The sequence below is a fragment of the Armigeres subalbatus genome, chromosome 2 (assembly GCF_024139115.2).
Source record: "Armigeres subalbatus isolate Guangzhou_Male chromosome 2, GZ_Asu_2, whole genome shotgun sequence".
Classification (NCBI taxonomy): domain Eukaryota; kingdom Metazoa; phylum Arthropoda; class Insecta; order Diptera; family Culicidae; genus Armigeres; species Armigeres subalbatus.
In genome coordinates this window covers 44,427,319-44,451,089 of record NC_085140.1, presented here as the reverse complement: position 1 = coordinate 44,451,089, position 23,771 = coordinate 44,427,319, and the positions used below count along the sequence as shown (strand labels likewise).

The following is a 23,771-nucleotide window of genomic DNA, read 5'->3' as shown; positions in this document are numbered from 1 at the left end:
TGACTTTAATTGCTCAAGCGGTGGCCTAATAATCGATTTGCTTGTTCCACTCATCGAGCCCGAACATCATTTATTGTATTATTTCCTGTATTTTTTATTGCCTGAGTGGTGTCCACATTGAATTAACGGTCCGCCATTTTGAATTATAAAATGGCGTCAGACATCAATTTTCGTGTTTTACTCATCGAGCTCGAACGATAGATATCCATAGTTATTGTGGTTTCATATGAATTTTAATGCACGAATGTTGCCAAAATCGAATAGTTTTAGTTTTTTCATGATATGTACTTCACATTTTCACTTATTGTGATAGGGGAAATGACGGCTTTGGCACAAATATGGGACTGCACAAGCGTTATGAGCATGAGCATGATTGACCGCCCACGGTTGCTACTCCGTTATTGCCAGGTCAGCTGTAATTACACAGAGAACCAACAGATGAAGTTTGGGACTAACATCATCTTCAATGTGTAAGAACTGGTGACCCAAAAATAAGCAATTCCAGCGCCGCCCGTGTCCGAATGCAGGTCAATTGAGGAATGGGTAGGAGAATGTTGACATGATTCTCGCTTTGATAGAAGCCGACGAGTCATCTGCACTTCCACGAGAAATCACTGGGATGTTGGATATATGGGGTAGGGAGTGTGGCAGGGTTCGTTTTGGTAAACGGTATGCCGTGTATAGCGTGTAGTTTGATCGATAAAAAAAAACTAGTCATTTCAATTTAAGGCCGCACAAAGCAGAACAAAATTTCGGTGACCGGCTGATCGTTCTGCTTACCGCACAAAGCAGAACAAAGTTTCGATGACCGGCCGATCGTTCTGCTTCCTGAAGAAAACATGTCTGGACGCGATCTAAACTTTAACTTTCTTATTAATTTACTCACCCGCACTACGCAGAACAAAATTTCGGTGACCGGCCGATCTTTCTGCTTACCGCACAAAGCAGAACACAATTTTGATGACCGGCTGATCGTTCTGCTTAATGAAGAAAACAAGGATGCGATCTACAATCGTTCTACGTCCTACGAAACACGTACAAACCTGCACTGATTGTTTCACTTTCTTATTAATTTATCCACTCGCACAAATGAACCGGACATTTAGATAATCGCGCGATCATTTTATGTCCAATACAAAGCACAAAAAACTGATTGTTTCATTTTCTTATAATTTTTCTCACCAGCACTGCAGAATCGGACATTTCGCTAACCACGCGGTTGTTCTGCGTCCAACACGAAAAAGCTTGCACTTGCACTTGTATAGAATGATAAAAAGCACGATGTCCTCTTTTATAAAATAGAAAATATCAGAAAATAAAAGCTCTACTCACCTGGATTTCCAGAGCACAAACTGCTCTCCTACCAGTAACTCACCATGATATATTTCTCCGGACAATAAAAAATAAATATTTAAATGAAAAAAACAATAACACTCCTCGGATTTATTAAACAATGTTTTGAAAATCCTCAAAATTGCCCGAATTTTTTTTTTGCCCCCTCAAAATATTATTTTTGGCCAAAAAAAAACCGAGGAGGGGGGACATAATTGTTTTTAAATATTTGTATCGGCCTAAATTGAGTTTATCACAAACTTTTGTTTAAAGATAAAATCACTCAAATCGTTTCACAGACGGTTGAGATCTTGATAAGACCAATTTATTTGCTTTTGATAATTGATTCAACTAATTTGCCTTAAATCACTATAAACTTAAATCACTATAACTTAATTGCGCATTATTCGTTGATTCGGTCACAGAAAAAATCATGTTAAATAATTTGTAAAAAAAAGTAACAGAAGAATTACGGTAAACCCAGTGCAATTTAAGGTTATTCAAAAAAATATATATTTTTTTTGACGCTTTGATTCCTAAGCGCTTACACATATGTTGATATAAATCTAATTTTTTTTTTGCAGAGATATGGATGAATTTTGACTAGTAAAGATTAGTTTTTTTCTCTATGCTTAAATACTTTAACAATAGAAAAACAAACACACTCAGATGAGAAGTTGAATTTGAATTTAAATTGAAAATGAGCTCCACGTAACATCTATTCTCTTCCATATAATTAAAGCCATATGTTTAATGAATGTAGTGAATATGTATATAATAAATACAACTAATGAGATGAAAATAAAATATTGTAATGCATAAAAGTCCGTGTGATAAACGCTAGGATGGACTTCCGTTATCGCTCCGTTTATCTTTTTTAAATGACATAATCGGTTTTTTCCTATGCCGGCAGTTTACATTATTCTCTTCGAAGGATGCACATCACTAGATAACGAACATTCATAGAAAGAGTCAATATAACCCATACAAAGAGTAGATATAACGATCGCAACTTATGTTGTAATGCATAAACTAACAGCGCGTGCACTGTACAATGTCTATGGAATAGTAACCGGAAGCAGAGACTTCTAGCGGCCTGTTCGTTGTGCTAAGTTTTCTGTGACGTAGCAAAGTGACGTAAGAGCAAGGATACCAGGGCATTAACTAAATGACTTTAGCGTGTTAAGATGGATCATGAATTGCATGGTCTCTACCTTACATAGTATCGTAATTCGACGCGATACTACTCGTTTTATTCCAGTTCGAAACAGAAGTTGGATCAGTTCAAATAGCCAATTCCTGCCTTCAACCCAGCGGAAAGAATTGTTTAGACTATCAAATCATTATTGGCAGGGAGGTTTTTGTCGACCGAATTTTATGAAACTTGGCCACAATGTTCTTTGATATGCAAAGAATGTTTAGGCCAAATTTGAGCGTAATCAGTCATAAAAAACCCCCTGACAACAATAGAACAAAACCCGCCAAAGCAATCATTCCCCTTATGAGATCCATTGATTTTTCATAAGGTGGTTAATATGTGACTTACCTTATGGCGTTTAGGTAGAGAGGGAAAGATTTTGAGCACCTATTTTTACACCGTTACCTACTTCATCCATATCGATTATGTAGAGCTGAGTAATCACGGTACAGTCTTAGGATTTTCCTTCAGGTCTTCAGGCTATTTGATCTGTTGAACAATCCTAAGCGAAATCATTGCTTGCAGGACAACTTGCACTGCCACTAGTATCTCTACGTTGATTGCCGTCCGCAGCGAAGGTAAGATTGACTGCATGTTCGAGTGATGACCCGCTAGCATGAATTCAGGATATAAACAACTACCCGGTTCTTCGGTTGTCCTCGTCTATGATGACGTTTCCTACACGTTGGTTGATACACATTGTACTGTGGTTGCTTTCATCCTTGGCGCCGCTTTTCTCGTTGGAGACACCATTCCATTGTCCCGGAAGTAGGTAATGCCACCGCCATCTTCGTCGTCGTCGTCACCTTGGAATTCTTGCCACCAGAACTTTTGATCTTTCTGACTGTTGAAGCTGTTGTTGATCTTCTCGCAGCATTTCTCCGATCTTCGTCGTCGTCGTCACCTTGGAATTCTTGCCACCAGAACTTTTGATCTTTCTGACTGTTGAAGCTGTTGTTGATCTTCTCTGTTGGAATCTTCAAACTGGATTTTTTGATTTTCTTTGACAAGGCGGAAAAATGGCGCATGAAGAAATTTTTGCTTCCAACTTCTATTCTATGGAACTACACAAGCGTTATAACTGACAAATTCATCAAAAACTGTGAAAGGAATAAGACTTTCGAGTTGGTGGTAACACATAAACAAATACGGCTTCAGAAAAAGGCTTGGGTAAATTAGTCAAAAGACATGCATATGACATTCTACAACACTAGTGCGGACTATGAGTCATGCTCGGGATTTGGGTCAGCATTAAAACAAGCACTGCGGTTTATTCCTAAAATTGCTTTTTTTTCATAAATCAAATTTTCACTTCATTTCAATGAATCACTTATCGGAGGTTTTTTAAAAACGAAGTTTAAAATACTGAACTAGTTGAACTAAGCGATTACATCCAAAAAATAAAAATGGTGCAGATGCAGAAAACTAATCACCGTTGATAACACAGAGTCGAAATCATCTGTGACTGTATAAACAGACCGAAACTAAATGATGTAAATAAAAATGTACCCAAAAATATTTGTCATGCGAAATATTGAAGACTCATCACTTGGAAAAAGTAATACATACTTGAGTATAAGTTCCTTAGCACGAAAAAATACATCGAATAACAAGGAGCATTACATTCCGGATTCTCATCAATTATATAATAGATTTTTTTTATAAAGACAGGAACACAGTCTTCGACCAGAGGTCGTACAGACTGAACATTTAAGGACAAGCATTTCGGAATCCAAAACAAAATTCACTCGCGTTTTCAAAGGAACACCAATATGAAAGCAACTGTTATTTTCATAATTCCACGCATGCTGCGACGCAGCAAAGCTGAAATAATAAAATCAAAAGTTGTTCGCTGCCTCCATAATGAGTGGTGTGCCTTTGAAAACGTAAGAGAATTAAGTTTTGGATTCTGTGATGCTTGTCCTTAAGGGGGAATGAAGGTTGGCAAAACTCCACTACATAAATCCGTATTTTTTAAATGAGTGTTTGTGATATTGCCCGGTGTTGCACTAACAAAATCACAATTTTCCGAAGGACGGAAAGAGACAGACGACACACCGCCGGTGATGAATCATTCAGAAAACTGTTTTCTTTGCCCAACTTTCCTTGAGCCTTAACACCTAGACAACGGACAGGAAAAGTTTCCTCTATACCGGGCCGGGAATCGTACCCACGCTTCACAGCCCATGCGTCTAGGCAATGGTTTCCCAAACTGTGGGTCCCGACCCCAAGGGGGTCGCGAGCGGATTGTTGGTGGGTCGCGTAGAACAAATATTAATTACAGCTTGGATGCCGAACCTTTTGATCATTTTTGTCAGGAACATAATTCCGAGTTCAAACCGCATTTTAAATATTCATCACCATGCTATCTTAGAAAACATTTATCCCCTTAATAAAGTAAAATAAAAACGCTAACATTTTAACAAACAATACCATGTTCGTCATTTTGACGTAAACTACGTCTAAGGGGAAGACTCTGATACAGGGTGTAAAACGGAAATTTCCAAATTCGAGACCGTCACGAAATTAGGATAGATTTCAAACGCTAATAGCTCCTTCATCTTTCAATGGATTTTCGAGATTTTATTATCAATCGAATCCTAAGCCTATTGGAATTATTGATTGCCAACGAAAAAACATTGAAAATTCCAAATCTTCACCAACCCAGTGAAATTTCACAGTTTCGTTACGACCGCCGTCTGCGGTTGGTTTTTGCGGTCTACTTTTGTGCGATGATTCGCACAAAAAGTACAAAATAGAACCAGAGCAATGACCGCGTCGGAGCAAAAAAGTAGTGTTTATGAAAAAGTGCTACAGATGCTGGACATGTTCATGTAAGCAAGAAGTGAATATTAAAATTGATCAATTTTAAACAAACACTCTAACTCTTTGAAGGAAATTGAGTAAAATTTCTGTGGGATAGAAAGAGAGAGCAATGCAATTTCACTCAGTCACCGAGTAGGTGAAAGTTAGCGTGTACCTATCCTACTATTTAGGCAGCATCCCTTTAAAAAAAACACTTCAAAAGCATTTAATCGCCATTTAATAGGCAATTAACTATGAAATGCATTAATCACTTTAAGTCGAATAACAATCGGAGAAAGGCATCATCACCACTGCGGAATAATAAATTTGGGGTTTTTAAATGAAAATTTGAAATTGTCATATCCAACCATTTTCATATATAGTGAGTTACGCCAATTTTGTTCGAAACATAAATGGATTGGTGTGCGATCGAACATGATTTGCGGAAAAACTACACATTACACGCGGCAATACGTTTACATATACATATACAAACCTCGCTACCTCTCGACCCAATATAGGGTAAATGATCCAATAGTGGAGGAACTAAGCACATTCCACCACTGCACTGTTTATTCGCTTGCCCACAAACTATACATTAATTCACTTACATTAAAGGTGCATTTGAGAGCTAATCATTTCTATTTTGTGTAAAAAGTGTTCCAATATCATCAGCACCCGTCATTATTACCTAAAATGAATCCTCCAATTATTGGTGCAATGTTCCAATAGTTGCGATATTTTCTTATTTGTGTTCCTATAGTTGCGAATCCCATTGTTTTCAAACGGGACTCGCAACTATGGGGACACTACCGCAACTATTGGTACAAGGCACAGAATAAATTAAAGTATTTCAGTGATACTTTACCGATTTTTCTCGAAATTCCAAATTGTTTTCGTCTTTTTCGTGTAATGACAGGTCAACTAATTGATATGCAATGTAGGTTGCTGCGTTTATTGCGTATATTTGGCAAAAACTGCACTACCGCAACTATAGGAACAACCACGACTATCGGATCAAATACCCTATCCAACATCCCAATGGTTGTAATTTGACTAAGCACGCACGCGCAGTTTGAAGCTTGTATGAGAATTACTATGAAAACAGTAAATTTTTCGGAAAACCGTTTTGCAACGTTGGTCATTAATATCTAAAAATATATGAGTAGGGGAAGGGGGGGGGGCAATATGCCCTAGCTAAGCAAACACTGCTCTATTGTCTTATTTGTAACGCTATTCATGGGTATTTTTACATTATGCATCAGTTAAACAAGATAGCTAGTTGATGCCATTCAAAAATTGTCAAAAATCTCAATCATATTGATAATATTCACATTTCAAAAAGTGGTGATATTTTGTTGCCGGAAAACTCATGAGGCAAAACGCCTTTCAGCTGGCGGCTCCTAGGGAACAAAGTACCACGCGTCGGCGAATCAGCATTCTAGTAAGGATAGTCCGTGGAGACGCAAGTACTTTGTAGGTTATTGCCACTAGGGCGTTTTGCCTCGCCAAAATGTTAGATGTTTCTTCAAAATGTGGAAATTTTCGGTTTTTCCGACCTTCCCATGCATTATTTTGAAACTTTTTTCGCCTATCCTACATAATTTTAGATCTAGTTTTGTTACGGACATATTAATGACGGTAAATATGAGGGAAACCACAAAAGGCGTTTTGCATCGGGGGGGCGTTTTGGGGCCTCTTCCCCTACGTTGGCAACATAGGAAATTTAGCAAGTGAATAAATCGTCTTTATTGCGAAACAATTTGCTGCTTGCAAGAAAAATTATTAAGGAAATACTAAATCGTGGAAAATTCAATTGAGCACGTGAAAGAATATCATCAATAATGAGCAGTTTTATTTTCTTTAAAACTTTGCTTACGAAAATCCGATCGGTTCGCAACAACAATCGTCTTACAGATTTAGAAATATTCTACGAAGTCTTCGGGTTGATTATATTTAGGGGGAGATCCTCCACTGCCGGACACATAAGCCATTAAACAAAAAAAACTTTAACTATCCGGATTATATTTCCTTTTATACCATACTAGCAGAACGTACCCTGCGTTGCTCGGGTATTTTCGTTTAACGTTCGAAATGTCATTTTCTGCGTTGATTGCGACGACGCCGCACTCTATATCATTTTTCGAGCGATCGCATTAGGTTTTCTCCAAACTCGCCTTAATATTGTATTTTGACAATTTTCCCAACTTTTCCTTTAAAATTAGCTAACCTTATGCATATAGAAACACAGCTGATCATTAATACGAATCGATTAGTAAGGAAATCTCGCAAATCGGTCATCCTCTTCGTGAGTTATATTGCCTCAAAGGAAGAATAGATAGAAGAAAGAAACACAAAATATGACTATTGACCATTGATGATTCATACAAACTATATTTGATCATTTGAACACGTTTTTCGACGATGAATTTTGGTGAAAAATTTTACGATTCAGAAAAATGTCTCCTAGTACCGGACACTATTGCATCATGTTCAAATGTGACTAAGTTCCTGTTACATGAGTAAAGACATAATTCAGGATAGTAATATTATTCAAGTGCTTTAAGTTGTAAATATTAAAAATTGTTAGTGGAGCTTATTTGACTCTTCAGCTAAATTTTTTACATCCTAATCCAAATTCCCACCTTTTTCAATTTTTGTTTCTGCTAATTTTTGTGGCTTCTCAGCAAGAAGAAACAATTGAATTGAAGTAAGTGTAGTTTTGTACAAAGTTTATCAAATGAAGATCTGATATTCCTTGCCGTTAGAAGCCTGTTCAATAGCTTCCTTTTGTACTTAATAAGATGAAGGAGGGACTTCTGCAAGTAGTGTCGTTTTAAGAAGTGTCCGGTATTGGGAGGTGTCCGGCGCTGGGAGATCTTCCCCTAAATAGTTAGTGATCCGCCTCACGTAACGATCTCTCACATACGGGGCGTTTTCTATAGTAATTTCCATACAAACTTCAAACTGCTCGTACTCAGTTATATTATAACCAATTCAGTTGAAAATTTAGGAGGTTAACCAAAACAGCAAATGTAGTCAAAATTTCAATCACTCTAGGCTCTAACCAAAATAATTATCTTATGATCTGTTTTACGTAGTTTACGTCGGGCGGTCGTATCTTGTATATAACCCTTCTGATTTTTTGCATTTGTACATGTAAGCTAACGTAAATATTTGCCATGTGAAAGAAGCCGAAACAGATGACATTCTGTTTCAATTAATGCTTAATACTACTTGATAAAATGCATTTTTCATAGGTGGGTCGCGAGACATATATAATTTTGCTAGGTGGGTCGCATACCCAAAAGTTTGGGAAGCTCACTCTAGGCGATTGACGTCGCCAACCGCACGACCACGAAGCCCATTTAATATTTGCTTGAGTGCTGATATTTACTCAGTGATAAGACTGTATTTAAATTAACTCTAAATGTAAAGAGCAGACAAATATTTAGTAACAATGAAATCCTCGTTAAGTTATGTTATGTTTATTCAACTATCGGCCTTAATATAGCTTTTCTTCCTTTAGATGCCTCCTATCACAAAAAATATGACTAAACTATGTAATTATTCTTATCCTCCTATTCTTGTCAGTCCTAGAAAAAAATAATTAAATACTGTGATTTTTACAAAGTAACTCTACGATCGTTTCTTTCTCTTATCCACCGGAGTCTTGTGTTTAAATATCTTTTGCAAGAACCTTTTCACTACATAAATGTTGACAGCAACAACTGCCAATAAAATAGCAAGCATCATAGCGTATACATCCAGTAGCTGGTACTGGAGCAGCGAGAGATCGGTTGCCGCCGATCGGAGATGCGGAGCTCCACGATGTCGTACCACATATTCGGTCCAAAACACGGCCGTCTCTTTCGGAGTCAACGGCTTATCGCGGAATCGTTCGGACACCAACTTGGCATTCTTTGTGTACGAGGGATCGTTCAACACCGTTTTGATTGCCTTTTCTACGCTTTCCTCAGTAATATAATTGTAATCAAGCATGACAGCATATCCAGAACGAACGGCTTTATCAACGTTCATCGGTTGATCACCGAAGATCGGAATTCCTACCATAGGCTTTCCATGGTAAAGTGCCTCCGTCGTACCAAGAAGACCGCCATGAGTAATAAACAGTTTCACATTGGGGTGTGCAAGAATGTCATTTTGTGGCATCCATGCTTTGACCTTCAAATTGGACGACTTATTCGTCATGGTTTCATCTTCGAACTTCCATAACACACGCTGTTTGAGTTTGGAGAAAACTTTCAGAAAGGCATTCCGCTTCTCTTCCGGGAAGTGAATTGATTTAAGATTTGATCCCATGCAGAAGTAGATCACACCTTCTTTAGCCTCGTCCAGATACCTTTGTAGGTCCTATGGATTGAGACATGCTTTTTAGTTGTATATTCGATAAACTCTGCAAAACTTACCTCTGGTAAAGGTTTTGCCTCCTCAACCTGGATTCCTCCTGCTTCAATCACATTTGGTGGATAAGGTCTTGGGCTGCTCAAACTGAAATGTTGATTCAAGAACACCAAGGAAACGTTCTGGATCTGTTGCTCGAAGGTTAACCTTGCATTCGGAAATCTTGCATTGTACAGCCGCTTTTGAGTGGGCAGAAAACGCAACTCGTAGTACAATCTGTCGATGATTGTCATTGCCGTATTGTGGAATCGCTGCCAGAAAGTCATATTATCCGAGTAGCCTAACATGAAGTGGGTAACGTGTGAAGGTGGTGCTGGAGCTCCCACCAGATCGTTGGTCCACATGCAGCTACCGAACGTAGAGTAAGTTATCAATGGGGCATCGAAATGCTGAGCAAACCCGTACAGTGATTCAGTGATGAACGATTCAACAAAAACAACATCAAACTTCTCATCCGAGTTGAGCAACTTAACCACATTGGGATGTTCGAGCAAATTCTTGCAAACCGACATACCGATTGCGTCGTACATCACGTATAACATGAACAGTGGTGCAATGATCCCGCCTGAGCTTTTATAATTGAACAGGTTCGTATCGAAGCTTTTCTGAGCTTCTTCCACCAATCCGGTCAATAATATTTCCCGGTAGTTCTTCGGTGGGTTTTTCAGCGTATACGGACTGACGACGGTGACATCGTGCCCAGCGTTGGCCAAAGTTTTCATGATCCCAGCGCCGATGTTGAAGTGAGATGTTGCTACCATGGGTAGCACGCCAAGTATCCTGGCCCCTTCGGAGGTAGACACCAAAAGTAGGAGAACTGCTGCCAAACGTGCGATCATGGTGATTGAAGGAGGTGAACTGATTGAAACACGTTTCTTCCGTGAATGATAATTTACTTATTGTTGAGGTAGAGACGAATCTTATCGCAGACGGTGGCGTTTGTGAATTGTCGCAGAGATAGCAAAATTCAAACGGCCATTGATACGGCGATCATTCACGGGCGACGTTTATTTATAAAATGCAAACTCATGGTCAATTTCACAGCAATGTTGAATACGCGAGATGCGTCAGCATCACTTTATTACAATTGGGCTACTTAACGCTACTCGAATGATGCGCGAATGGCTGAATGTCGGTCGATGCGTGTGCGGTTAGTCAAGATCAACAATTGTCACGCCTCTCTACTCGTGCGGAACAGATACTCCCCAAAATATTATTACCGAAAACAGGGGCCAAGTTAATCAGCGGATTTTTAAAATAATTGGGAAGGTACGGCACTCGTGGATTTTAATACTATTATAAGAGGCTTTCGTTTTGCAACTTAGTTTGATGGAAAAATTGGCAGAACACTCAAAATAGTGCAAATGAAATGTATCTTCTGTAGCAATGTCGCCTTAAAATATGAAATATCTGACACAAATTATCAATATTGCATACAACTTTCAAGCTAACTTGTTTGCCGTAAGTAAGACCGTAAGGGAAATGTTCGTCACTAATTGAATATGTGACAAAACGTTGAGCACGAAATTGACGGCTTAAGCTTAGATAAGATAAGACCCAGTCATAACAATTCGATTCAGGCGTATTCAAACAAACAGCTGTAAGCTCAATAAGATCATTTTATCAGGTGAGGATAGGCACACACTTGACGAATTGATCCAATAAAACTCGCTATATTTTATTAATATTTTTTATTGTTGATGTTTATTATTAAATTCATTATTCTTAAATGTTTTCGCTCTACACAAGCATTTTCCTCACAGTTTCCTCACAGATTCCTAACATGAAAAACAGAACACGACTTCCCTGATTTGAGCCAAGTATATCTTATTTTATGATTTTCAAAATAAAAAGTATATCTCCTAAGCTGACATTTTTGAATTCTTGTTGATATTTTTTTTTGCTTCAGTGCATGATCGATAGTAATTGATCTCCCTCTCTCTGTATTTTTATTTTCCAAATTTGTTTAAAGACCGCCATAAGATGATTTACAGTGGTCTCCAGTAGCCTTGTGAGCAAAGTCAGCGTTGGCGTTGGTATTCATCTGAGGAGAACCGTCGGATCTCGGTGAATTATTCTTGAATGATGGACCTATAAAGGTTTTTACAAATACGAGCCCCATCCAACTCTAAGTGAAATTTCTGGATTGAACCACAACAAGACATCGCAGAAGAGATAATTTTTAAAGACTCATGATGACGCAAACCTGGTAAATAAATGAAAGAAATAAACCAAAATTTGATGACAAATTTTCAATGAGAGAGATAGGCAGATGCAAGAAAATTTTCCGTGCCAGCTCAATCTGGAATGTAGATAAGTATTGTACAAATAGATGACCTCATTTTATAATCATTTATAACCAAATTGCACCAAACGCCATCGAAATTTACAAATTTTTCATCACAAGTTTTCGTTTAGCAGATTCAATTGATCACAAATCGTGTCAGATATCTCTCAGTTCCATAACTGGGGATATGCTTCAAAAAAGTTTAGAATAATTTGATATGAAATTATTTACGTTTTCCTTTCACGAACAAAATATCGCAAGTCAATTGACAAGCCGCTTGGTGCGTTTTGGCAGAACCCCGACCATATATGGAAAGTTTTTGCCACGAACATTCCCCAAACCCCCCCACAAACATTCCCCAATTTATGCCCATTTTTTTCTTTTTTTTGTAGAAGGTGATAAATTAGATTTGTATTGAATTTGGAATCGATTGAAATTGGATTGGATTTGGGTTGGATTTTTTTTTAATTTTGATTGGATTTGGATTGGATTTGGATTGGATTTGGATTGGATTTGGATTGGATTTGGATTGGATTTGGATTGGATTTGGGTTGTTTTTTTTTTAATTTTGATTGGATTTGGATTGAATTTGGATTGGATTGGATTTGTATTGGATTTGGATGTGATTTGGTTAAGATATGGATTTGGATTGGATTTGGATTGGATTTGGATTGGATTTGGATTGGATTCGGATTGGATTCGGATTGGATTTGGATTGGATTTGGATTTAAATTGGATTGGATTTGGATTTGGATAGCATTAAGATTGGATTTGGTTTGAATTTTGATTGGATTTGGATTGGATTTAAATTGGATTGGGTTTTGGTTTGATTTGGATTGAATTTGGATTTGTATTCGATTTAGATTGGATTTGGATTTTGATTTGGGTTGGATTGGTTGTGGATTGGATTTAGAATGGATTTGATTTTGATTTGGATTGGAATTTGGATTGGATTGGATGTGGATTGGATTTGGATTGGATTTGGATTTAGATTGGATTTGATTTGGATTGAATTTGGAATGGATTTGGATTGGTTGGTTTGGATTGGTTTGGATTGGTTTGGATTGGTTGGATTGGTTTGGATTGGTTCGGATTGGTTGGATTGGTTGGTTGGTTTGGTTGGTTGGTTGGATTTGGTTGGATTGGTTTGGTTGGTTTGGATTGGTTTGGGTTGGATTGGATTTGGGTTGGTTGGTTTGGATTGGATTGGATTTGGATTGGTTTGGATTGGATTTGGATTGGTTTGGATTGGTTTGGATTGGATTTGGATTGGTTTGGTTGGTTTGGATTGGTTTGGATTGGTTTGGATTGGTTGGGATTGGATTGGTTGGTTTGGATTGGTTTGGATTGGTTGGATTGGATTTGGATTGGTTTGGATTGGTTTGGTTGGTTTGGATTGGTTTGGATTGGATTTGGATTGGTTTGGATTGGATTTGGATTGGTTTGGTTGGTTTGGATTGGTTTGGATTGGTTTGGATTGGATTTGGATTGGTTTGGATTGGTTTGATTGGTTTGGATTGGTTTGGATTGGATTTGGATTGGTTTGGTTGGTTTGGATTGGTTTGGATTGGTTTGGATTGGATTTGGATTGGTTTGGTTGGTTTGGATTGGTTTGATTTTGATTGGTTTGGGTGGTTGGATTTGGATTGGTTTGGATTGGTTTGGATTTGGTTTGGTTGGTTTGGATTGGTTTGGATTGGTTTGGTTGGATTTGGATTGGTTGGATTGGTTTGGATTGGTTTGGATTGGTTTGGATTGGTTTGGATTGATTTGGATTGGTTTGGATTGGTTTGGTTGGTTTGGTTTGGTTTGGATTGGTTTGGATTGGTTTGATTGGTTTGGATTGGTTTGGATTGGATTTGGTTGGTTTGGATGGGATTTGGATTGGATTTGGATTGGTTTTGATTGGATTTTGATTGGATTTGGATTGGTTTGGATTGGTTTGGATTGGTTTGGATTGGTTTGGATTGGTTTGTTGGTTTGGATTGGTTTGGTTGTTTTGGATTGGTTTGGATTGGTTTGGATTGATTTGGATTGGTTGGATTGTGATTTGGTTGTTTGATTTGGATTTGGATTGGTTTGGATTGCGGTTTGGATTGGATTCGGATTGGATTCGGATTGGATTTGGATTGGTTTGGATTGGTTTGGTTGGATTGGATTGGATTGGATTGGATTTGGATTTGGTTTGGATTGGATGTGGATAGAACTTTGATTGAATTTGATTTGGATTGGATTGAATTTGGATTGGATTTGAATTGGATTGGATTGGATTGGATTTGGATTGGATTTGGATTGGATTCGGATTGGATTTGGATTGGATTTGGATTGGATTTGGATTTTGATTTGGATTGATTTGGATTGGATTGGATTGGTTTGATTGGTTTGGATTGGTTGGTTTGGTTGGATTTGGATTGGTTTGGATTGGATTTGATTGGTTTGGATTGGTTTGGATTGGTTTGGATTGGATTTGGATTGGTTTGGATTGGATTTGGATTGGTTTGGATTGGTTTGGATTGGTTTGGATTGGTTTGGTTGGTTTGGATTGGTTTGGTTGGATTTGGTTGGATTGGATTGGTTTGGTTGGTTTCGATTGGTTTGATTGGTTTGGTTGGTTTGGATTGGTTTGGTTGGTTTGGATTGGATTTGGATTGGTTTGGATTGGTTTGGATTGGTTTGGATTGGTTTGGATTGGTTTGGATTGATTTGGATTGGATTTGGATTTGGTTTGGATTGGTTTGGATTGGTTTGGATTGGTTTGGATTGGTTTGGTTGGTTTGGATTGGTTTGGATTGGTTTGGTTGGTTTGGATTGGTTTGGTTGGTTTGGATTGGTTTGGATTGGTTTGGATTGGTTTGGATTGGTTGGATTGGATTTGGTTGGTTTGGATTGGTTTGGGATTGGTTTGGATTGGTTTGGATTGGTTTGGATTGGTTTGGATTGGTTTGGATTGGATTGGTTGGATTGGTTTGGATTGGTTTGGATTGGTTTGGATTGGATTTGTTGGTTTGGATTGGATTTGGTTTGGTTTGGATTGGTTTGGTTGGTTTGATTGGTTTGGATTGGATTTGGATTGGTTTGGATTGGATTTGGATTGGATTTGGATTGATTGATTGGTTTGGATTGGTTTGGATTGGATTTGGTTTGGATTGGTTTGGATTCGGATTAGTTTGGATTTGGTTGGATTTGGATTGGATTTGGATTGTATTTGGATTTAAATTGGATTGGATTTGGATTGCATTTAGATTGGATTTGATTTGAATTTTGATTGGCTCTGGATTGGATTTAAATTGGATTGGGTTCTGGATTGGTTTGGGATTGGTTTGGGTTGGTTTGGATTGGTTTGGGATTGGTTTGGTTGGTTTGGTTGGTTTGGATTGGTTTGGATTGGTTTGGTTGGTTTGGTTGGATTTGGATTGGTTTGGATTGGTTTGGTTGGTTTGGATTGGTTTGGTTGGTTGGTTGGTTTGGTTGGTTTGGATTGGTTTGGTTGGTTTGGATTGGTTTGGATTGGTTTGGTTGGTTTGGATTGGTTTGGATTGGTTTGGATTGGTTTGGTTTGGTTGGTTTGGGTTGGTTTGGATTGGTTTGGATTGGTTTGGATTGGTTTGGTTGGTTTGGATTGGTTGGATTGGTTTGGATTGGTTTGGTTGGTTTGGATTGGTTTGGTTGGTTTGGGTTGGTTTGGATTGGATTTGGGTTGGTTTGGATTGGTTTGGATTGGTTTGGGTTGGTTTGGATTGGTTTGGATTGGTTTGGTTGGTTTGGATTGGTTTGGTTGGTTGGGATTGGTTTGGATTGGTTTGGTTGGTTGGATTGGTTTGGTTGGTTTGGATTGGTTTGGTTGGTTTGGTTGGTTTGGATTGGTGTTGGTTGGTTTGGTTGGTTTGGATTGGTTTGGATTGGTTTGGATTGGTTTGGATTGGTTTGGATTGGTTTGGATTGGTTTGGATTGGTTTGGATTGGTTTGGATTGGTTTGGATTGGTTTGGTTGGTTTGGATTGGTTTGGGATTTGGTTTGGATTGGATTTGGATTGGTTTGGTTGGTTTGGATTGGTTTGGATTGGTTGGATTGGTTTGGTTGGTTTGGTTGGTTTGGATTGGTTTGGATTGGTTTGGATTGGTTTGGATTGGATTTGGTTGGATTGGATTGGTTTGGATTGGTTTGGATTGGTTTGGATTGGTTTGGGATTGGATTTGGATTGGTTGGATTGGTTTGGTTGGTTTGGTTGGTTTGGTTTGGATTGGTTTGGATTGGTTTGGTTGGTTTGGATTGGTTTGGTTGGTTTGGATTTGGATTTGGTTGGTTTGGATTGGTTGGTTGGTTTGGTTGATTGGTTTGGATTGGTTTGGATTGGTTTGGTTGGATTGGATTGGTTTGGATTGGTTTGGTTGGTTTGGGATTTGGTTTGGGTTGGTTTGGTTGGATTTGGATTGGTTTGGGATTTGGTTTGGATTGGTTTGGTTGGTTTGGTTTGGTTTGGTTGGTTTGGATTGGTTTGGATTGGTTTGGATTGGTTTGGGATTGGTTTGGTTGGTTTGGATTGGTTTGGTTGGTTTGGTTTGGTTTGGATTGGTTTGGATTGGTTTGGATTGGTTTGGTTGGTTTGGATTGGTTTGGTTGGTTTGGATTGGTTTGGATTGGTTTGGATTGGTTTGGATTGGTTTGGTTGGTTTGGATTGGTTTGGATTGGTTTGGATTGGTTGGTTGGATTTGGATTGGTTTGGTTGGTTTGGATTGGTTTGGTTGGTTTGGGATTGGTTTGGGATTGGATTTGGATTGGTTTGGTTGGTTTGGATTTGGTTTGGTTGGTTTGGTTGGTTTGGGTTGGTTGGTTGGTTTGGATTGGTTGGATTGGTTTGGATTGGTTTGGATTGGTTTGGTTGGTTTGGATTGGTTTGGATTGGTTTGGATTGGTTTGGTTGGTTTGGATTGGTTTGGATTGGTTTGGTTTGGATTGGTTGGATTGGTTGGATTTGGTTTGGATTGGTTTGGTTGGTTTGGATTTGGTTTGGATTGGTTTGGATTGGTTTGGATTGGTTTGGATTGGTTTGATTGGTTTGGATTGGTTTGGATTGGTTTGGATTGGATTTGGTTGGATTGGTTTGGATTGGTTTGGATTGGTTTGGATTGGTTTGGTTGGTTTGGTTGGTTTGGTTGGTTTGGATTGGTTTGGATTGGTTTGGATTGGTTTGGTTGGTTTGGGATTGGTTTGGTTTGGTTGGTTTGGATTGGTTTGGTTGGTTTGGATTGGTTTGGATTGGTTTGGATTGGTTTGGTTGGTTTGGATTGGTTTGGATTGGTTTGGATTGGTTTGGATTGGATTTGGTTGGTTTGGTTGGTTTGGTTGGTTTGGATTGGTTTGGGTTGGGTTTGGTTGGTTTGGGTTGGTTTGGTTGGTTTGGTTGGTTTGGTTGGATTGGTTTGGTTGGTTTGGTTGGTTTGGATTGGTTTGGATTGGTTTGGATTGGTTTGGATTGGATTTGGTTGGTTTGGATTGGTTTGGATTGGTTTGGTTGGTTTGGTTGGTTTGGTTGGTTTGGATTGGGTTGGATTGGTTTGGATTGGTTTGGTTGGTTTGGATTGGATTTGGTTGGTTTGGTTGGTTTGGATTGGTTTGGTTGGTTTGGATTGGATTTGGATTGGATTTGGGATTGGTTTGGATTGGTTTGGGATTGGTTGGATTGGTTTGGATTGGTTTGGTTGGTTGGTTGGTTGGTTTGGATTGGTTTGGATTGGTTTGGTTGGTTTGGTTGGTTGGATTGGTTTGGATTGGTTTGGATTGGTTTGGATTGGTTTGGTTGGTTTGGATTGGTTTGGATTGGGTTTGGTTGGTTGGATTTTGGATTGGTTTGGTTGGTTTGGGTTGGTTTGGATTGGTTTGGATTGGTTTGGGATTGGATTTGGTTGGTTTGGATTGGTTTGGATTGGTTTGGTTGGATTTGGATTGGTTTGGATTGGATTTGGATTGGTTTGGATTGGTTTGGTTGGTTTGGATTGGTTGGTTTGGGTTGGTTTGGATTTGGTTTGGTTGGTTTGGTTTGGTTTGGATTGGTTTGGATTGGTTGGTTGGTTTTGATTGGTTTGAATTGAGTTGGTTGGTTGGATTGATTTTATGGGTTTGGATTCGATTGGTTGGTTGAGATTTAATTTGATTGGATATTGGATTGATTTGGTTAGTTTGGATTGGTTTGGATTGGATTTGATTTGATTTGGATTGGTTTGGTTGATTTGGATTGGTTGCATTGGTTACATTGGATTCGATTTGGATTGGATTGGTTTGATTGGTTTGGATTGGTTTGGATTGGTTTGGATTGGTTTAGGATTGGTTTGAATTGGTTTGGATTGGTTTGGATTGGTTAATTGGTTGGGATTAGTTTTGATTGGATTTGCGTTAGTTCGTTTACGTTTGGATTTGGTTGGTTTTGATTTGGTTGGATTGGTTAGTGGATTGGTTTGAGCCAATTGGATTCGATTGGTTTGATTGGTTGGATTGGTTTAGTTGGATTTGGATTGGATTTTGGATTGGTTTGGTTGGATTTGGTTGGTTGCTGGATTGGATTTGGTTAATTTGGTTTGGATTGGTTTGGTTGATTTGGATTGGTTGGTGGATTGCATTTTGGTTGCATTTGGATTGGTTTGGATTGGTTGGATTTGGTTTGGATTGGATTGGTTGGATTGGTTTGAATTGGTTTGGATTTGGATTTTGGTTTTGGATTTGGTTTGGTTGGATTTTGGATTGGTTTAGATTGGATTTGGTTGGTTGGATTGATTTGGTTGGATTTGGATTAGATTTTGATTGGATTTGGATTGGTTTACGTTGGATTGGATTTTGGATTGAATTTGGATTTGTGTTCAATTTGGATTGGTTTGGATTGGTTTGGTTTGCAGAATGGAATTGGATTGGTTTGGATTGGTTGATTGGTTTAGTTTGGTTGGTTTTGGTTGGTTGGTTGGGTTTGGATTGGTTTGGATTGGTTTGGTTGGTTTGGTTGGTTGGGTTGGTTTGGATTGGTTTGGATTGGTTTGGATTGGTTTGGATTGGTTTGATTGGTTTGGTTGGTTTGGATTTGGTTGGATTGGTTTGGTTGGTTTGGATTGGTTTGGATGGTTTGGTTTTGGTTTGGATGGTTGGATTGGTTGTGGATTGGTTTGGATTGGATTTGGATTGGTTTGGATTGAATTTGGTTGGTTTGGATTGGATTTGGTTTGGATTTGGATTTGGGTGGTTTGGTGGTGGTTGGTGGATGGGTGGTTTGTTGGTTGAATTGGTTGGTGGTTGATTGGTTTGGTTTGGTTGGTTTGGTTGCATTTGGTTTGGTTTGGTTTGATTTGGTTGGAATTGGATTTGGGTTGGTTTGGTTGTGATTGGTTGGATTGGTTTGGATTGGTTTGGATTGGTTTGGATTGGTTTGGGTTGGTTTGGATTGGTTTGGTTGGTTTGATTGGATTTGGATTGGTTTGGATTGGTTTGGTTGGTTGGATTGGTTGGGTGTTAGATTGGTTTGGATTGAATTTGGTTTGGTTTGGATTGGTTTCAATTGGTTGGATTGGATTTGGATTGGATTGGTTGGTTTGGATTGGTTTGGATTGGTTTGGATTGGTTTGGATTGGTTTGGATTGGTTGGATTGGTTTGGATTGGTTTGGATTGGTTTGGTTGGTTTGGATTGGTTTGGATTGGTTTGGATTGGTTTGGTTGGTTTGGTTGGTTGGATTGGTTTGGTTGGTTTGGATTGGTTGGATTGGTTGGTTGGTTTGGATTGGTTGGATTGGTTTGGTTGGTTTGGATTGGTTTGGTTTGGATTTGGATTGGTTTGGATTGGTTGGATTGGTTTGGATTGGTTTGGTTGGTTTGGTTGGTTTGGTTGGTTTGGATTGGTTTGGATTGGTTTGGTTGGTTTGGATTGGTTTGGATTGGTTTGGTTGGTTTGGTTGGTTTGGTTGGTTTGGATTGGTTTGGATTGGTTTGGATTGGTTTGGATTGGTTTGATTGGTTTGGATTGGATTTGGATTGGTTTGGATTGGTTTGGATTGGTTTGGTTGGTTTGGATTGGTTTGGATTGGTTTGGATTGGTTGGTTTGGATTGGTTTGGTTGGATTGGTTGGTTTGGATTGGTTTGGATTGGTTTGGTTGGTTGGATTGGTTTGGATTGGTTTGGTTGGTTTGGATTGGTTTGGTTGGTTTGGATTGGTTGGATTGGTTTGGATTGGTTTGGTTGGTTGGATTGGTTGGATTGGTTTGGATTGGTTTGGATTGGTTTGGATTGGTTTGGTTGGTTGGTTTGGTTGGTTTGGTTGGTTTGGATTGGTTTGGTTGGTTTGGATTGGTTTGGATTGGTTTGGATTGGTTTGGATTGGTTTGGTTGGTTGGATTGGTTTGGTTGGATTTGGTTGGTTTGGATTGGTTTGGATTGGTTGGATTGGTTTGGATTGGTTTGGATTGGTTTGGATTGGTTTGGATTGGTTTGGTTGGTTTGGATTGGTTTGGATTGGTTGGTTTGGTTTGGATTGGTTTGGATTGGTTTGGATTGGTTTGGATTGGATTTGGTTGGTTTGGATTGGTTTGGATTGGTTTGGATTGGTTTGGATTGGTTTGGATTGGATTTGGATTGGTTTGGTTTGGATTGGTTTGGATTGGTTTGGTTGGTTGGGTTGGTTTGGATTGGTTTGGGATTGGTTTGGATTGGTTTGGTTGGTTTGGATTGGTTTGGATTGGTTTGGATTGGTTTGGTTGGTTTGGTTGGTTTGGATTGGTTTGGATTGGTTTGGATTGGTTTGGATTGGTTTGGATTGGTTTGGTTGGTTTGGATTGGTTTGGATTGGTTTGGTTGGTTTGGTTGGTTTGGATTGGTTTGGTTGGTTTGGATTGGTTTGGATTGGTTTGGATTGGTTGGTTGGTTTGGATTGGTTTGGATTGGTTTGGATTGGTTTGGTTGGTTTGGATTGGTTGGATTGGTTGGATTGGTTGGATTGGTTTGGTTTGGTTTGGTTGGTTTGGATTGGTTTGGATTGGTTTGGATTGGTTTGGATTGGTTTGGTTGGTTTGGATTGGTTTGGTTGGTTTGGATTGGTTTGGATTGGTTTGGTTTGGTTTGGATTGGTTTGGTTGGTTTGGATTGGTTTGGATTGGATTGGTTTGGATTGGTTTGGATTGGTTTGGATTGGTTTGGTTGGTTTGGATTGGTTTGGTTGGTTTGGTTGGTTTGGATTGGTTTGGTTGGTTGGTTGGATTGGTTTGGATTGGTTTGGATTGGTTTGGATTGGTTTGGATTGGTTTGGTTGGTTTGGATTGGTTTGGATTGGTTTGGATTGGTTTGGATTGGTTTGGTTGGTTTGGATTGGTTTGGTTGGTTTGGATTGGTTTGGATTGGTTTGGATTGGTTTGGATTGGTTTGGATTGGTTTGGATTGGTTTGGATTGGTTTGGATTGGTTTGGTTGGTTTGGTTGGTTGGTTTGGATTGGTTTGGATTGGTTTGGTTGGTTTGGATTGGTTTGGTTGGTTTGGATTGGTTTGGATTGGTTTGGATTGGTTTGGTTGGTTTGGATTGGTTTGGATTGGTTTGGTTGGTTTGGTTGGTTTGGATTGGTTTGGATTGGTTTGGTTGGTTGGTTGGTTTGGTTGGTTTGGATTGGTTTGGATTGGTTTGGATTGGTTTGGTTGGTTTGGATTGGTTTGGATTGGTTTGGTTGGTTTGGATTGGTTTGGATTGGTTTGGTTGGTTTGGATTGGTTGGATTGGTTTGGATTGGTTTGGATTGGTTTGGATTGGTTTGGATTGGTTTGGATTGGTTTGGATTGGTTTGGTTGGTTGGATTGGTTTGGATTGGTTTGGTTGGTTTGGATTGGTTTGGATTGGTTTGGATTGGTTTGGTTGGTTTGGATTGGTTTGGATTGGTTTGGATTGGTTTGGGATTGGTTTGGATTGGTTTGGATTGGTTTGGGTTGGTTTGGATTGGTTTGGATTGGTTTGGGATTGGTTTGGATTGGTTTGATTTGGTTGGTTTGGATTGGTTTGGTTGGATTGGTTTGGGATTGGATTTGGTTGGTTTGGATTGGTTTGGATTGGTTTGGATTGGTTTGGATTGGTTGGATTGGTTTGGATTGGTTTGGTTGGTTGGATTGGTTTGGATTGGTTTGGATTGGTTTGGATTGGTTTGGATTGGTTGGATTGGTTTGGTTGGTTTGGATTGGTTTGGATTGGTTTGGTTGGTTTGGATTGGTTTGGGATTGGTTTGGATTGGTTTGGATTGGTTTGGATTGGTTTGGATTGGTTTGGATTGGTTTGGATTGGTTTGGATTGGTTTGGATTGGTTTGGATTGGTTGGATTGGTTTGGTTGGTTTGGATTGGTTTGGATTGGTTTGGATTGGTTTGGATTGGTTTGGATTGGTTTGGATTGGTTTGGATTGGTTTGGATTGGATTTGGATTGGTTTGGATTGGTTTGGATTGGTTGGATTGGTTTGGATTGGTTTGGATTGGTTTGGATTGGTTTGGATTGGTTTGGATTGGATTTGGATTGGTTTGGATTGGTTTGGATTGGTTTGGATTGGTTTGGATTGGTTTGGATTGGTTTGGATTGGATTTGGATTGAATTTGGATTGGTTTGGATTGGTTGGATTGGTTGGATTGGTTTGGATTGGTTTGGATTGGTTTGGATTGGTTTGGATTGGTTTGGATTGGTTGGATTGGTTTGGATTGGTTTGGTTGGTTTGGTTGGTTTGGATTGGTTGGATTGGTTTGGATTGGTTTGGATTGGTTTGGTTGGTTTGGATTGGTTTGGTTGGTTTGGATTGGTTTGGATTGGTTTGGATTGGTTGGATTGGTTTGGATTGGTTGGATTGGTTTGGATTGGTTTGGATTGGTTTGGTTGGTTTGGGATTGGTTTGGATTGGTTTGGGTTGGTTGGATTGGTTTGGATTGGTTTGGATTGGTTTGGATTGGTTTGGGTTGGTTTGGATTGGTTTGGATTGGTTTGGATTGGTTTGGTTGGATTTGGATTGGTTTGGTTGGTTTGATTGGATTGGTTTGGATTGGTTTGGATTGGTTTGGTTGGTTGGATTGGTTTGGTTGGTTGGATTGGATTTGGTTTGGATTGGTTTGGATTGGTTTGGATTGGTTTGGGTTGGTTTGGATTGGTTTGGATTGGTTTGGTTGGTTTGGATTGGTTGGATTGGTTTGGATTGGTTTGGATTGGTTTGGATTGGTTGGATTGGTTTGGATTGGTTGGTTGGATTGGTTTGGATTGGTTTGGTTGGTTTGGATTGGTTTGGATTGGTTTGGATTGGTTTGGATTGGATTTGGATTGGTTTGGATTGGTTTGGTTGGTTGGTTGGATTGGTTTGGTTGGTTTGGTTGGTTTGGTTGGTTTGGGATTGGTTTGGATTGGTTTGGATTGGTTTGGATTGGTTTGGATTGGTTTGGATTGGTTTGGATTGGTTGGTTTGGATTGGTTTGGATTGGTTTGGATTGGTTTGGATTGGTTTGGATTGGTTTGGTTGGTTTGGATTGGTTTGGATTGGATTTGGATTTGGTTGGTTTGGTTTGGATTGGTTTGGATTGGTTTGGATTGGTTTGGTTTGGTTTGGATTGGTTTGGATTGGTTGGATTGGTTTGGATTGGTTTGGATTGGTTTGGATTGGTTTGGATTGGTTTGGTTGGTTTGGATTGGTTTGGATTGGTTTGGATTGGTTTGGATTGGTTGGATTGGTTTGGATTGGTTTGGAT

At 39.1% G+C, this 23,771-nt stretch overlaps 2 protein-coding genes across 9 annotated transcripts in view; one reads left to right on the top strand and one right to left on the bottom strand.

Moving 5' to 3' along the window:
* Positions 1 to 23,771, top strand: part of LOC134218497 (calmodulin-binding transcription activator 1) — a 708,930-nt gene that overhangs the window by 238,918 nt on the left and 446,241 nt on the right. The gene's annotated exons all lie outside the window — the stretch shown is intronic.
* LOC134214330 (UDP-glycosyltransferase UGT5-like) lies at positions 8,859 to 10,646 on the bottom strand. Its single transcript, XM_062693731.1, has 2 exons — positions 9,766 to 10,646; positions 8,859 to 9,709 (listed from the first exon to the last, which is right to left on the bottom strand). The coding sequence occupies exons 1-2, from the start codon at positions 10,597 to 10,599 to the stop codon at positions 8,975 to 8,977; spliced, it is 1,569 nt and encodes a 522-aa protein (XP_062549715.1). The 5' UTR covers positions 10,600 to 10,646; the 3' UTR covers positions 8,859 to 8,974.

What these genes read in the sequence shown, in the direction of transcription:
- LOC134214330 (XM_062693731.1), bottom strand. Translation starts at nt 10,599, where the DNA reads ATGATCGCACGTTTGGCAGCAGTTCTCCTACTTTTGGTGTCTACCTCC. An exon ending in AGGCAAAACCTTTACCAGAG is followed by an intron (nt 9,710 to 9,765) that starts GTAAGTTTTGCA and finishes CTCAATCCATAG; the next exon opens with GACCTACAAAGGTATCTGGA.